General features: G+C 46.6%; 1 protein-coding gene across 4 annotated transcripts in view; it reads left to right on the top strand.

Annotated features, from left to right (window-relative positions):
- The window catches only part of TTC7B (tetratricopeptide repeat domain 7B), a 246,923-nt gene that overhangs the window by 96,353 nt on the left and 134,052 nt on the right, over positions 1-16,518 (top strand). For all 4 annotated transcript variants that reach the window (XM_045071285.1, XM_045071294.1, XM_045071298.1 and 1 more), the window contains one exon: positions 11,702-11,780. In XM_045071285.1, coding sequence (XP_044927220.1) covers positions 11,702-11,780 — 79 coding nt within the window. The remainder of the gene's footprint in view (positions 1-11,701; positions 11,781-16,518) is intronic.

Genomic DNA, 16,518 nt, shown 5'->3' on the forward strand with positions numbered 1-16,518 from the left:
AGATAGAAGAAATCAGGGTGCCTGGGTGGCTCAGTGGGTTAAGCCTCTGCCTTCTACTCAGGTCATGATCTCAGGGTCCTGGGATGGAGCCCCACATCGGGCTCTCTGCTAAGCAGGGAACCTGCTTTCCTCCCTCTCTCTGCCTGCCTCTCTGCCTACTTGTGATCTCTCTGTCAAATAAATAAATACAATCTTAAAAGAGATAGAAGAAATCAGAAACAAACTGTCAGTCCTGAATTCAAATGATTAAATTGGAAATACTGGAAACAATGGAAATCATGAGGTAATTGTGTGTGTTTGCATAGGTACGTGTGTGCATGTGTGTGTATGTAAACGTATATACATGGGTGCATGGAGAGAAGGAGGGAGGGAAGGACAGAGAGAGAGAGAGAGCTCCATCTCAGGGACTGACCCAATACCAGTGAACATCCCTAGTGCCATGGCTGTGATCCTGAAGTATCATTTACCAATAAAAGAAACCTCATTCCAGTTCTGGAATAAGAGATGAATAAGATGAACTTGGAACATCTTTACATACCAGATAGCAAGGAAGCTCAAAAGATTTCTAGGATCACGGTAAAAGAATTGAGGCCAAATATGGGACAATTTGAATTTCAAGAAGGATAAAAATTGCAATAACCTCATCAGATATGTTTAAATTCATGAGTTCTAAATCCGTATCTAACAAAGTAAATAAAAAGAACTAGAGAACCAAATATTAGATGAAAGAAACCACCTTTCTGTAAGATTATTCCAGCTAATGAATGAAAACTACAGGGAGACATTCTACATTGAAATGTCACCATTTTGTAACTCACAGCGAATTAATGTATCTAACCACCGAGCATCATGGGCAACTGGCACCCCGTTGCCCCGCCCCCCCCCCTCGCAAAAAAACAGTGACAGCAAGAAATGATGAAGATCCTTATAGAAGAACGTACCACTGGCAAAGTCTTGAGCAAAGGGACTGAACCTGGACTGGTCCAGCCTTGAAATCCAGCTGTCAAGTGAAAGAAACAGAGGACAGAGGAATATATGAAACTATGATTTTTCTATCCAAGGGAAATGCTACAGGTCAAGAGTTCAGATTCTTTAACAGATAAATTGTAAGGAAAAGAAAGAGCTAGAAGGGGCACCTGCAGATGAAGAGATTTGAAAACCTCCTTCAGTAAGGATGAAAGTGGCCAAACTGAACTCTGGTGTCGGCATGTACACGCGAGTGATAAAGCCATAAGAAAATGGAATAAAGCGATTATTCCAAAAGTCAGGGTAGCAGTTACTTTCGGGTGGACAGGGGAGCCTGTTAATTGGGATGAGGATATCGACAATCGTCTTTTTTAAACCTAGGTGGTAGTTACAAGGGTGTTTGTCTCCTAAGAATTACCCAGGTGATAGATTTGTTTCATGTGGCTTTCCGTGTATGGGGAGGACAGTGAAAAATGAGGTAGAACACTGCCCAGCGGAGGCCAGGGGAGGGGTCCCCATCCTGGGAATCAAGAGGCCGCTCCTTACAGGCCCAATTAGCAAGCCTCTCCCTTTCTCTCTCAGGGACTCCGTTTCCCCCCCGTCAGTGGAAGATACTGAAGTCCTGTGTGCCTCACTAGGTTGGTGGGAGAACCATTTGGAATAGCAGGTTGGAGGGTGGCATGGAACCAGTTAGTGTCGCCTCAGCTGACAGTGATGGCTCACCTTCACTCATATTTACTGTCGCCTCATGTTATCCTCACAGTGGCCCCGTGAGTAGCGCGTGTGCTGCTGGGTCTTTTACATGGGGCACATGAGGACCCAGTCTCTGTCCTGAAGGAGTCAAAATTCTTAGGGGGGCTCTCTTGATCAGGGAGCGAAATATGTTTTAGTGATCTTGCCAGTGGTTTTCTGAATGGCTTCGAGGGGCTTGGGAATAGCTTATCCCCCTGAGCAAACTACATATGCTCCTCGTAGTGACACTTGTCCTGCTCTTGGCACTTGGCAAAGCTTGTTTTCTGTAGGTGGTCCAAAGGTACAATTGAGCTCACCATCTGAGGTGATTGTTTGTGAATTCTGACTGGGAAGGGCCAGATACATGAGGCGCTGTAGGAGGAGAGGACTGAATTTATAACGTAATGAGCATGGATAGACCCACTTTGGTATTGTCTGTGAGTCTCTTTGTCTGACACTGTCTTACTTAAGAGTTCTGTGTCTGCTCAGACTGCTCAGCAGAAATTCTCTGCTGTCCCTTTGTCGTCCACCCCTCTTAGGAGGGCCCTGAATCCCACCCCTTCTTCAGGAACAAGCGCATCCAGGTGGACCCTTGATCTGGCCCTGTCCGCTCCCAGCCTTTCTGGCTCCTCTCCTGCCTCTGATTTCATGTCATGGGAAGTAGTCACAGTTTCCAGTTTGTCCCTGGCTCCCGCACCACAGGGGTCGTCTTCAGCTTTTCCGTGCCCTGGAATCAAATTCAAATCCCAGCTCTTCTGTCTGTGGGCTAGATGGTGACCATAGGCATGTTACCTAATATCCTAAGCCTGTTTCCCTACATATTAAACTCTAGTAGGTGCTAAATAAACACTTGTTGTTTGAAAAGATAATTTTGACAGGGTATAAAATAGTTATGATTTTGCAGCATTTTCTGCTAAACCAGAGCCACACAAACACACCACCAGCTGCTTTTGGCTCTTGCTCAGTGAATGTTTCCCTGTGGAGTAGAGGGCCAGGTGGTGGGAGGCCATGGGGAGGTAAGGGAATGGGAGGGTCGACATGATTCTGAGCCCTGGGCCAGGAGCTTTCCAAGTGTCGTCTTACTGGGGCATCAGGAGTGGGGACAGTCCCATTTCATAGATGAGGAAATAGGCCCAGCAGGGTGAAGCCCATTGCCCAAGTCCTTAGTTCTCTCCGTGCACGCCTAGCATCTGGAGTTGTCTTCCCTTCCATGTGGTTCCAGATGTCTCACATTCCATTCTCCTTTCCTCCTCCTCTTCTCATGATCACTCTCAACCTTTGCCCTTTTCTCTTTTCTGATTAGCCTCTCCCAGGCCCAAGAAAATTATCTGGCATGACTCACGAGGATGTACAAGAATCCCAAACAGCACCAGGCTGCCTCAAGCCGAGCCATACTGTGGTGCTTTATTCCCCCAAGAAAATATTGGAGGCTTTTATTTGCTGATGTAATGGCTGAGCCCCCTACTGAGTGCATCTGGCCTGGTTTTGGCAGGACTCCTTAGACTGGCCTTGGGCCTGAGCACGGTCCCCTGTCCCCCGGAGCTGCTGCTATTCCCTGGGCGCACTGTCCCTCCCTACCCACGTTGCTGCCTGTTTGGCTCCTGGAGGCATTTGGACCGGTGACCCCTCTACATTTTAAGGTCTTTTTTTTTTTTTTAAACTGAGTCCCTTGGATTTTTTTCTCACTTGTCATAGCTTTTGAAATATTGTCCCCAGATGCTATTTTGGAAATGTAGTTCTGTTTTTTGCTAATTGAAATAGAAGTGAACATGCACTCTGATCCTTGTACTTAACGTTTAGCTCAAGAACTTTGATACATTTGCAAGGACTGTCCTCCCCTTGATGTTGTTCCTGCCTTTTGCCCTCTCCAGAGCACAGCCGATGGGGTGAAGAGGTCAGAAATCCTTTTATCTATGTGACTTTGCCGCTTAGTGTCCATTAATGTTTGAAGTCATACTGTTAGCAGACCATCTCTACCTCTTAGATTGTCTTTCTGCTACCTTTATAGCGACTTATAAAATGAATAGTAAGTTGGCCTGATGCTCCAGTGTCGCGTGCAGTTATGTCCCTTCTTAGGAAGCAAGTCATTTGGAGCCCTGGTCACTCCTGTTCTGTTCCTGCTAAATATGGATTCCTTCCAGCCTGGGCAGGATCCGGAGCAAACACTTCCCTCAGTGGAAGGAAATTATGTCAGTGCTAAGCTTCTGTCTGGTCAGCTTTGTGTTACACATTTACAAAACCTTAGTAGTTCAACTGCCCAAATTATTGGTTTGAGCCACTAAACTATCTTTTGTGGCTCAGACGCCCAATAACAGTTTTGAGTTTGGCCTGACCCTTGTCAGTTGATTCCACAACAATCTCTGGAAGTTGGCTGTATTAACGGAGCTAGAACAAGAAGGATTCAGTTCCTCAACTTCTCAGTGTTGCCTTTGTCCTGCCCCCTACTCTGGCCTTCGGTGGAGACTCTGCGCTCCTCCGTGGGGGCACCTGCCCTCTTAGGCGATGTCACCATCCTTTCCTGGCAGAGTAACCACAGAGCCCCAGAGAAGGAGCTTCTATTACCCTCCTGTGACATCGGCTGCTATCTTTTGTCTTTAAGAACATGGCAGGCTTTCAGTAAATAATAAAAAGTCAATGAATGAATCAAACTGGGGAATACCTTTTTTTTTTCCCCTCCAAAATTAAATGTCACCAAAGCAGTAAAACGGATATTTATTCTGTAAATGGACTGGAAGGTAGATACCAGAATTCCAAAACAGTTCAGAGCAAAGGCAGAGTTTTGAGGGGAATAGTAGTAATACAGGTGAACACTTAAAAGTACTTCATGCATTAACTCATTTAATTCCTAGGACCAGTCTACAAGGGGACAAATTTTATTTTACTTTATTTTATTTTATTTTATAGATTTTATTTATTTATTTGGCAGAGAGAGAGATCACAAGGAGGCAGAGAGGCAAGCAGAGAGAGAGGGGGAAGCAGGCTCCCTGCTGAGCAGAGAACCCGATGCGGGGCTCGATCCCAGGACCCTGAGATTATGACCCGAGCCGAAGGCAGAGGCTTAACCCACTGGGCCACCCAGGTGCTCTTGTCATCACCATTTTGCAGATGAGGATGCTGAGGCACAGACCCTCGCCCAAGGTCAACAACTAGTGAGTGTGAAGCTGGGGCTTGAGCCCATCCCAGCTGTCTCCAGGGTCCACGTTCTGTTTTGTGTCTCCTGGTGTCAGTGTATAGATAAGTGTAGGGATCTCCAGGCCTTCCACGGCAGACAAGCTCTGGGTTGTCCGGCATAGGTGTCATCAGACCGAGCAGCCCAGCTCCATGCTGGGGACTGTTTGGCTTCCGGGGTGACGTTGAGCGTGGTGATAGCCTGGCTTGTGCTGGTTCATGACTGTACCCTCAGGGCCCTTTCCTGGTGCACAGTAGGCTCTTTGGATAGTTTGCTGGAATGAGGATTGATATCCTTTAACCCGTTCCCAAGGGTTGGAGAAGAGGGACATGGGAGGAGGCAAGGCTTCCTGTACTCTGTTGTTTCCTCAGGGAGCTGGGGTCTGGACGAATGTCAGGGACCAGGTCGTTGAGGGAGGCAGGGAGGTTCATTTTCGGAGTCGGGCTTGCATCTGGGCTTCTAGCATGCCCCGTCAGAAGGACCAGTCTGCATGTCCCTGTCCTGACACCAAGACAGTTCTGTCTGCCTTGTTGGATTTGAACCTCTGCTGCCCAGGACATGGCCTGGTACACGGCACCCGCTCAGCGTGCTGCCGGCTGCCTGGCCAGCTGACCAGAGTGTCTCCTCTGCTCTGCCTTTGTCATGGGGAATCCTCAGTTGCTGAGGTAGTCACAAAAAATGTTGCTAAGCCTAGTACAGCTCTCATTAGGTTTGAAATGAGGCTTCCGGAAGCTTCGCCGGCTTGTTCACATCCCAACGTGGAGAGTTGTCACACCCTCCGTCTCCATATCTAGGCGGCAGCTGGCTTGCTCGGTGGATCAGATGGGGGGGGGTCCTTTGCTATTGAGGCCAAGGTTGTGGGTTTGATCCCTGACCTCTGACTCCAGCGGGCCATCTGTGTCCATAAATGCATGTCATTGGATACGAGGCGAAGAGCACATACAGAGCGAGAAGCTGGAGGCCCTTCTGGGAAAAACAGCTCCCTGAGCGCCGGCCAGAAGTGCCCTTTGGACTGAGAAGGATGCCTTTTTCTTCTCCTACTTTCCAGATCTGGATCTCTGGTTTTGATTTCAGACTTTTTCCAGATAGGTGCCGCTGAGGTTATGTAAATGAAGGGGAAGCAGTTTTCCAGCCTGAGAACTCAGAGCAAGTGACCTGGAGCAGCAGGGTTTATTTCTGGCTTTCTGGGGTCATGTTGAAGTGGCTAGCGTTCCACTGGGGTGGGTCTTGTGAAGTAAGAAGTGTCTGCTTCAGGCATCCTGTTGGTAACTGAGAAAACTCTTCAGCAGGGAGGTGGGGGGAGACTTCAGAATATAAGATGGCCCTCTCTCTCGTCTCTTTTTGAGGGCACCAGCTTCCTAGGTGTCACTGGGTGCCTGGTTGGCTCTGTGCAGCCCTTGGGACAAAGAGGGCCACTGCTCCCAAGGTGATCACCGTTTGGTGGGCTAACAGACATCAAAACAAATGAAAATCAGTGTGTTGCTCAAAATACATGCAAGCTTGTTACATGCTCCCAACAAGCTTGCATGTATTTTGAGCACCTGTGTTTTCCTAGGGAAGCTGGGAAGCCATTCCCTAGGGTGACCTTTGACCCGGGTCTGGAAGGGTCACTAACAGTCCCCTTCCCCCAGGCCACCTCAGACAAAAAGGAGCACCTATAAAGGCACACAGGCAGGAAAGCTACCCTGAAATGTCTGGAAGTTTTTTAAAAAGGGCTTCAAAATCCTTATGATCCCTGCAGCCCTCTCCATGCTGTCAGGCAGAGCCTGCCCAGCTGTGTCACTTGGTCAGGCGTGTGGGTCCCTGCCCCCACAGGACCCATGCTGCGGTGCCCCTGAGGGCACATGTGACATGTTCTGCTTTGCCGGGCTACCCAATCCAGTATAGTGAGAACGAGGACAAGGAACAGGTAGAAAATGTGCCCCCTTGTTGGTCTTGGTTATTTCAACTCACTGTCATTCTGAAATCCATTCAACGAGTCTATGTTGAGCACTTGCTGTATGCCAGGCTCTGTTGGAGGGGCTTGGGATATGTAGATGAGCAAAACACAGATCTTAGTCCACATGGTGCCCATGTGTTTATGGGGGTGAGGGGTGTGAAGCTCTCCGGGCTCCCTGAGGTGGAATGGTGTCCTTTGCTCACCAGCATGTCCTCGCAGATGAGCCTGGAACCTGATGTACAATAGTGCTTAGTAGCTGTTGAAATGACCTGCTGCTTAAGAGCTTCAGAGTGCTCGTTGGTACGAAGGGACCCGGGAAATGCCACACGATTTCTAGGCTCTGAGACATCTCTGGTGTTGACTCATTTTGTAACTGATCTTTTCTAAGTATAATTTCTAAACCACTGGGAAGGAGAAAAAATGCCTTGTCCTCGCTATCCAGAGTTTGCCAAACATTTTATTCACCTCTGACATTTGAGTTAGCATGGCAGTGATGGTTGATATTGAATTTAAATGTGTTGGTAGCCTAGGCCACACTCCGAGGTCAGAAAATAATCTGGAAGGACAAGTTAAGAAGAGTTGTCTCTTCCCAGCCTAGTCCCAAGAAATGAAAGGAGAAATGACAACCAAAAAAGTGGATTGAGCCGAGTAGCCACCCATCATGAGGCAAAATGGTTCTCTAAGTCTCTGAGTTTCTCCCAGTCCCACTTTTCCATTTTGATTCTGATTTTGGAGCTCTGGCCTCCCTCCTGATACAGCTTCCCATTGGTTTGGTGGTACAGAGTCACAGGTGACAGTGTTAAAGAGCTCTGAATGTGGTTCAGAGTCACAGAACAGGCCCCACCCTGGACTTGACCCGCCTTCAGAAATCCTGCTTACAGGCAGGGCCTCCAAGTCAGGAGGGAGGCCAAGTGCTACCGAGTCGGCCTCCCTCTGTGTCCTCAGGAAGTCATGCTTTTGCCTTGACCTGAGGGCCAGCAGATGAGACCTGGAAGGAGGAAGGAAGATGATGAAACCTGATGAAAAAGGAGGAGGGAAGAAAAAGTGCAGATAGGTCACCAGGAGTCAAATGTGTCCCTGTGAAAAGTGGGTGGGCTTTCCTGTCAAGACAGAGCAGTAGATGGCCTGAGTTGGAACACGAGCAAAGCGGTGGGACTGGCCTGAGCTCCCGCTGCAGGGTAGGGGACAGAAAGAGGTGCTGGCAAGGGAAAAACAGGGCTGTGCCTGCTCATCAGACTGGACAGGCAGCTGGTGCTCAAGGGCCCTTCCTTTCTCCCTGGTAATGGCTGAGCCGTTGGGAACCATTCCACACGGAAGGACATGCACCCAGCTAGGGAAGCTTCCCCAAGCAAGATGCGGGAGGTGAACCCCATGTTCTGACAGCCTGCCAAAGTGCCCGCTGTTCATTGGCTGGCAGGAACATTCGTTTTTGAGAATAGTTTGCCATAATGAATTCTGACATCATTGCGCTCGCTCAGTCAGGAATGTTGAAATGGAATAAATGACCTAATGTGAAGGGTTTGTGGAAACCCTCAAAACCGAGGAGAGTCCCTGGCTCCCTCGTCTTCATTTTGAAGTGGAGTTTTTAAGCAACAGTTCATTCTGGATATTTAACGACCTCAACGTTTTAGGAATGAACTAATAGTTTAGAGACATGAAAGCAATCATGTGGCTTTTATTTCCCTCAAATTGGAGTCTTTCATAGCACTTAGAATATAATTCTTATATGTTAATTTCCCCATTTTGTTCCTTTTTATCATGATTATCTGTCCAGCTTTTTTTTTTTTTTAAAGGTTTGATTTATTCATTTAACAGAGAGGGAGAGTACAAGCAGAGAAAGCAGCAGGCAAGAGTGGGAGGGAGAAGCAGGCTCTCTGCTGAGCCGGGAGCCGGATGTGGGACTCGATCCCAGGACCCTGGGATCACGACCTGAGCTGACGGCAGCCACTTAACGAACTGAGCCACCCAGGCGTCCCTATCTGTCCAGCTTAAAAAAAATTTTTTTTCTGCTCTCATGGCAATAGTAGAAATGATTGACTGAATAAAATTAGGTGATTAAAAAAATGTATGAATGGTATAGGAGTTGCTGAAAATGAGATGTTTTTGCATTTGGGAAACTTCCTTCCTGTTCTTTCTAATATTTAAAATCTTTCCCCTCCAGCGGCTTTTTGCTGCTGTCAGACTGATCTGTGGTGGTTCCTGAGGGCTCCCTGTTGTTTGCTTGGCGAGGTGTCAGCCCCTGAGGGTTACTGTTTACAAGCAGGACCTCCCAGAGCTTGAGGAAGAATTTGATGCTGAATCCTAGGCTCTCTCCAGAATAATCTGGAAACAGTTGCGAAAAACAATATTTGCTTCAAGGCCACTACCGGGCCTTGGGAATAAGCCCCCAGTGGCTAACCACCTCCTCCCGTGCGGCGCCCCCGTGAGTCCGGGCACTTCCTCGAGTTGTCCAGCAGGGGGCCTCGGTCCCGCGCGGGAGAGCCACCGGGCCCGCAGAGGGGAGTTGATTTCTCCAGCCATCCTTTCTCTTCTAAGGCAGCTGAGGCAGGACCCTCGACACCGGCCTGCTTCACCTGGGCCGATGGGTCTTCTTTCCAATTTTGAGGCACTTCCTGGGAGCATCTCATTAGCCGTGATCACTGGAATGCATAAAATGTGTGTTAGGCATATATGAGGTAATTTGCGTACAAATGATTAAGTCAGAGACCTGAGCTCTTGTATTCTAATTTCATTCCTTCTTCTAGAGCTGCAGTTCAGTTTTAGAGCCAGTTTAGTTTCTCTTGCCCAGGAAGGCAACAGAATCTAGTAGAAAGCTTCCAGCTCACTCTCTCACTGGGTTGGTGAACTGAGCAAGGCATTCCACTTCTGTGTCATAAGGAGCTAGTCTGCATTGGCTCTTGTGGATAGCCGGAAAATTCTGGGCTTTCGTAACTGGATCAGTATCTCATTCTGCCAGGAGGGCGCGAGAGACAGTGCGGATGACCAGCTCCTATCTTGCAGCCGACCCCGGCTTATCCTATTTAGATTCGATGCTGCCTTTTCAGAGCTGATAGCCACCTGGTGAAACAGTCCTGTGAACCCGGGTCTCCAGTTACGTTCCCTCAGTCCCTCCCACCCCTGTGTCATACAATCAAGACTGCTGTTCTGTGTACACAGGGTAGGAGCTTAGTCCGTGGTTCTGGAATGAAATTCGACCACTGTATCCACGCCCCGCCCCCCGGGTGAGTTAGAGCTATTTCCTTCCCCCCATCACTTAGGAGAGCTGTGCTTCCATCCAGAGCAAACATACTTTGTTGCCCATGAGCATGGATCCCATAAAAACAAACGAAAGGGAAAGCAGAGTGGCTCGCGTGTCCTGGGGCCCATGACCTAATTTGCATTCACGGCTCTGTTAGAGTCCCTGTAGCACTGCTTGGAGTCCCGAGCACCAGTGTCTTTTTATGCCACTGTGAAGCTTCTGATCTGATACCATCTGAAATGTGTGGGTGAGAGGAACACAGGAGAACTGATGGGCTCTCGCCAGTAAACTGTTATCTTAAAGTTCCGGGGCTGTTCTTGTGAACGAGAGTCCTGGGATGCCGTGTAGGGAGAAGATACAAATTAATAGCCCTTGTGGGTGCTTGTAGCATACAGAGCCCACGTTCAGTTTGATTCAATACCTTTGCGCGATTGAAAATGTCATCCAAGAAGAAAGCCAAATGCCTAGAGCGCCTGCCACAGCCCGCAGAGGCTGGCTGACAGGTCCGCACCGGCTGACCCGCTCTGCGGCTTTTTGGAAAGATGAGATGTGTTCTAATGAGCAGTTATAAATATCACCGAGTTATGTCATAGGTGGTGGCAGCGCTCAATGTAAAGGGACTGGCTGGGAAGTGTTCCCAGCCGAATGGGCCGGGCACAGCTTTGCAGGGAGGACTGCAAGTGGGGGCTGGATACAGTGCCCAGGGTGTCACTAAATAATTACCTGTCCTTGACGGAAATGTGTCACCAAACGTGTCTCGGTGAAGTATGGGGCAGTGAGAGGAGACGTGTTCTCATCAGAGTCGCACCGCTCAGGGCTCCGGTCCTCATGCATTTGCTTGCAAAAGGGGCCTTGACCACTTGCTGCTTCTTGTCCGGGCAGAGTGGGGAGGGCAGCGTTGGCTTGGTGGCTTTTTGGGGGCAGTAATTTAGGTTCACAGAGATGCAGAGTGATTGCATGGTGGAGCCCCTCAGTTTTCATGCCTGTTATCTTTGTCCTGACCATAAAAATGGCAAGTTACAGGAAGGCTTTAGCACACCGCATTCTGTGCCTTGTGGATATTCCCGCACTCTCTCCCGCCCACCTTTTAAGTGAAAACAGATTTCAGCACCACTCAGTAGAGCAGGAAAACTATGGAGCCATTGGGAGGTTGAGGGTAGATTCTGCTAGATGCCTTACATCTATCTCTCTCTCTTCCTTTCCCCCTCCCTTGCCTTTCCCTCTCCCCTTCCCTTCTCTTTCCCCTTTTTTTCCCTCCCCTCCCCTCCCCTTCACTCCCCTCCCCTCCCCCTTCCCTTTCCCTTCCCCCTTCCCTTCTTCCTTCCTTCCTCCCTTGCTTTTTTTCCTTTTTCCTTCCTTCTTTTTTTCTTTCTTTCTCTTTCTCTCCTTTCTTCCTTCCTTCCTTGGCTTCAGAACTGATGTTCGGATTTTTTTTTTCTCCTTGAGAAAATTTGATTGTGGAAGCACAAAAGACCAGCAATCCCAGGCCAAATTTTTCAGAGTCAAGCAAAGATGGACAGACATGTGCAGAATAATTGTTTGCTTAAAATCTAGCCAACAGCTTTCATGTAGACAAAATGCATTGAAATATGTGTATAAAATATTTAATATTAATGCACGCCAGATGGAAACCCTGTCAAACTCTGTGTGCACACAGGAACTTGACGAGAGGAGTCGGGAGATTCAGAGAGATCCTCAGAGCAGTAGAAACAAGAACAACACAAAACCTGCGAATGGTGAGTGTGATGGGTAATTTGATTGAGGCCGGAAGGGCACTTTAGGCGTCCTCTCTCCTCCCCTCCCTCCCCCTCCCTCCTGCCTCTCCCCCTTCACATACATGTATGTATGTGTGTGTGTATGTGTGTGTATACACATATATACATATATATGTATATACTTTGTTGAGATACAGTTTCCACACCACACAGTTCACAGTTCACCCTTTTAAAGTCTGCGGTTTTTAGTGTACTAACCACATTATTCAGTCATCACTAATATTTAATTTCAGAACATTCTCATCCCCGAAAAGAAACCCCATACCTCTCAGTAGTCACTCCCCATTCTCCCCTTTACCCTCAGCCTCTGGCAACTGCTCATCTGTGTTTTGTTTTTATGGATTTGCCCATTTTGGACATTTCATATACATGGAATTATATACTAGGTGGTCTTGTTGTGACCGACCTGCTTTACCTAGCGTGGTATTTTCAAGGTTCACCCGCGTTGGAGCATGGATCAGCATGTCACTCCTTTTTTGTGACCAGATACTATCCTACTGCAGGGACAGAACACATTGTTTGCATTTGTTCCTCAGTTGATGGACACGTGGATTGTTCCCACTTGTTGGCTATTGTAAATATTGCTGCTATTGACATTCTTACGTAAGTTTTTAAGTGGACACGTGGACAAGTTTTAGGTGGGCAGGCTGTACATTCAACATTTGGAGGAATCGCCAGACGATTCTCCAAAGCAGCTGTACCAGTTTGTATCCCCACCAGCAGTTAGGAGGGCTCTGATTTCTCCGTATTCTTTTTTTTTTTTAAGGTTATTTATTTATTTATTTATTTGACAGAGATCACAAGTAGGCAGAGAGGCAGGCAGAGAGAGAGAGGGAAGCAGGCTCCCTGCTGAGCAGAGATCCTGATGTGGGGCTTGATCCCAGGATCCTGGGACCATGAGCTGAGCTGAAGGCAGAGGCTTTAACCCACTGAGCCATCCAGGCACTCCTGATTTCTCCATATTCTTGACAACACTTGTTATTGCCTGTCTTTTTGGTCTCGCCCTCCTAGTATATATGAAGTGCTGTCTCATTGTGGTTTTAATTTAGATTTCCCTAATGACTACTGACATTGAGCATCTTTTTATGTACTGATTGGTCGTACTACCTCTTGAAACAAAAGAACTGCATCCCTCTTGGCAGGGAGATTATAAGCCCTTCCAGTTGCCAGGGTGGTGAAGGGGTTGGCTGTACGCTGATGATTTCACACCAAAACCCAGCCAGAGCAGAGCAGATTGGATCCTGAAGAGTACCTAGTTGTTAGACTAAGTATAGTGATGCTAAAACTTAGAGGAGAAACAAAAGCTAGCTAGAGAACGTGGCTCATCAGCAGTTTGGCTGTGTTGTTGATTTAAGTTCTCTCTTGCCTTTTGAAACCCCTGAACTTTTCCTGGCTGGAGAGGTGATCGCTGATCCCTCTATGGCTGTTCTGCCAAGGGCTGTCTGGGTGAAGTCCTGGTGCTCACCAGAGATGAAGCAAATACCACGTGTCACAACTGACACAACAGCCCCATGGAAGAGTCCACCTTCTTGGGTCTTGTCCCTAGCGCCATCGTTTTCCCATTGTCATGACCCCTTTCAGTGTTGCCAGAGAGTTTAAAGCTGGGCCAGGCTCAGTGACTCCTGTTACAGGAAGTGAGGCTGTTTCTTCATTTTGGTGTCTTCAGGGTTTGGGGATGCAGATATCCGACTCATGGGGCCAGATGACGAATCAATAGGCTTTCCTGGAACTCATGGGGGCGAGACAAAGGAGCAACTTTACACTCCCCCACCCTTCCCCCAAGACCTCACTTGGTCTTTGGTATTTATTTATATGCCCGATATGATTTGGGTGTGCCTTAAGAAGTTCAAACCAGACATTTTGATTTGTGGAGTTCTTTAAGGCAAAAAACCTCTGAAAAGATATGGGTAAAAATTGTTGCCAAGTGTCTTTTCTCTCAAATTGACCTACTAACAACATTTCATGATACTTCTTGTCTGGTCAGCATGAACAGCTCCTTTTAAGTCTTTGAAGCACAATTAAAGTAATCGATGATATTGGCTCGTATTCTTATCATTGTTTTAAAAGCTGATTAAAAAGCCAATCTTTCAGAATTGCTTAAATGTGGAGCATTTGTCCATATTGTTGATTCAAAAGCATATATATTTTATTATAGTGATTAATGGTTTTTGCCCTGTTAGAAGGTGTGAGTGCATTGACTACTCTGTGGGCCATCTACCTGCTGCTTACATCAACACTACTTTTCACAGAATTAGAGAATATCTTCCATTATTGCCTAAGGTTTCTGTTATTTGGATCAATGTACTTTAACTTCTAAAAATCCTGTGAGGGGAGATTCTGAATAAAGACATGTCAGGAAGTGAGATAAGTTTCTTCAATTATTATTTTCCTTTTTCTGAGACATGCTGTGAGGAGGCTTCTGAAGAAGGCTGGGTAGACTGGAGTTGCCCCTGCACATTTTCAGCTGTTAACTGGTTGATGTTGACATGAGGGGAGTCACTTCCTCTCTCTGTTGGACTTGTGGTGCAAGTAAGTAGGCCTTTGGTCTTGGTTGATGAGTCTCAGGTGACCTAGGTTGAACTGCTTACAGTTCCTTGCATGTCAGCAGAAGGTGTGCATTAGAATTATCTGAGGAACTTTGAACAAATGCACATCCCTTTTCCTGACCTCAGAAATGCCAGCTGAGTAGGTTTGGGGCAGAATCCAACAATCTTCTCTTCTTGTTTCCATGGGGAATTGTTTGCCTTCCCTAGCTGGGAAGTACTTCATGGGCCTTAATCACTGGTATCTTGGTCTACAGTAGCCATCAGAAAGCTTGTCAAGTTAATGCTGCTCACAACTCTGTGATTCCTTCGAGATTAGTTGATCATTGCAAATTTATGATGCTCTTAGGAAGTGAAAAATTTACCTTGTAAACTCTGTCAGGCGGTGAGACCATAGCTGAGAAGGATTTACAAATCCATTTACAGCAACCCCACTCTTAGACAAATACTTCAATGAACGAAAAGTGGGTGTTAGAAACAAACATTGTACATGAATGTCTATAGTGGCACTGTTTATGCTAGCCAGAAGATGGAAACATTCCGAATTTCTATCAGTTGATGACGAGATAAACAAAATGTGGTACATCCACACAATAGAGTATTATTTAGCCACAAAAAGGAATAACACACTGACCCAGGCTACTACATGGATCAACCTTTTTTTTTTTTTTTAAAGATTTTTTATTTATTTATTTGACAGAGAGAGATCACAAGAAGACAGAGAGGCAGGCAGAGAGAGAGAGGAGGAAGCAGGCTCCCTGCTGAGCAGAGAGCCCGATGCAGGACTCGATCCCAGGACCCTGAGATCATGACCTGAGCCGAAGGCAGCGGCTTAATCCACTGAGCCACCCAGGCGCCCTACATGGGTCAACCTTGACCTCTTGATGCTAAGTGAAAAAGCCAGTCACAAAAGGCCCCATATTATAGGATTCCGTTGATAGGAAATGCCCCCAATGGGCAAATCTGCAGAGACAGAAAGCAGGTTAGTTGTTCCTGGGGTATGGAAGGAGGGAGTGGAAAATGACCACTGAAGAGTACAGGGCTTCCTCTTGGGGTGATATTCTGGAACCAGGGTGAGGTGATGGTCGCCAAGTACTGTGAATGTACTAAGTGCCATTGGGTTATACATTAAAATGGTTAAAATGGTGAATTTTAGGTTAGGTAAATTTTACCACAATTAAGAAAATACATAACTAAACAGATTTAATGACCAAGTTTATATATTAAGGTTTGACTTCTTTCTGGCTCCCTTCCTTTCCTTCTGATTTTTTCTGTTGCCAACAATTTGTAAGCATTTCAATGGCAAGCATATAAAACCCAAGTATAAGAAGTAAAAGGTCTGATCACTATTGGTGACTGTGCTGGTCATTTCTCATATTCATCTCCTGTTCTGAACTTCATGTGAGCTCTCAGTGCACACAACCAGACAGCCTTCCTTGGTTAGTGCAGTGGTAGAGTGACACATTTAAAATACGCAATCACATCAAAACCTCATTTTAAAAGTCTCTCTGGAAGATTAATACCCGGAAGTAAAGTGAGATCTAGCACAAGCTGTCGCATAGTGGACAAGCAGACTGTGGAGGGCAGAGATTTTTGTAACTTTAGAATCCCTGTCCATGGCAGGTATATTCAGAAAATGAAGCTCCTTGTTCATTTTTTTCCCTTTGACATTTTTTTTTTTTCTCGACTGTAGGGAGTCGAGGTTATTTTTGCCCGTTGATGCTTCCAGCAGAAGTCATTAGCTTATATGACTGCAGGGAGATTGAAATGAAACTATAATGGAAGGTTTAAGAAAACAGTGCAGGTACTGTTTAGGTTCTGAAAATTGTATTCTTATGAGATCTTTACAGATGGCTCAGTTGGGGATGATAGGAGTGCACTTAATTTCACATTTTTATAGACATTAAAGCCAGTGGGTCTTACTTGGGAATAATCAGGAAAATTTGCCTTTACCCAGTGGTTATCGGAAGCCACTAAGCTAGTGATTTGGTTGCATTTAAGTTTCCTGGTGGTGTTTTAGGCGATTTCATGTGGATGAAAACCTAGCAAAGTTCTCTTCTGGAACATATTTATTTAAAAAGTCTCACTCTCAGGGAAGATCAGCATTCTTTGCCTGCGTGTTTCCAAAGAACATAAAAACCTTGTGGAAAAACCTA

The sequence above is a fragment of the Mustela putorius genome, unplaced genomic scaffold (genome assembly GCF_011764305.1).
Source record: "Mustela putorius furo isolate JIRA1106 unplaced genomic scaffold, ASM1176430v1.1 tig00000129_pilon_pilon_pilon, whole genome shotgun sequence".
Classification (NCBI taxonomy): Eukaryota; Metazoa; Chordata; class Mammalia; order Carnivora; family Mustelidae; genus Mustela; species Mustela putorius.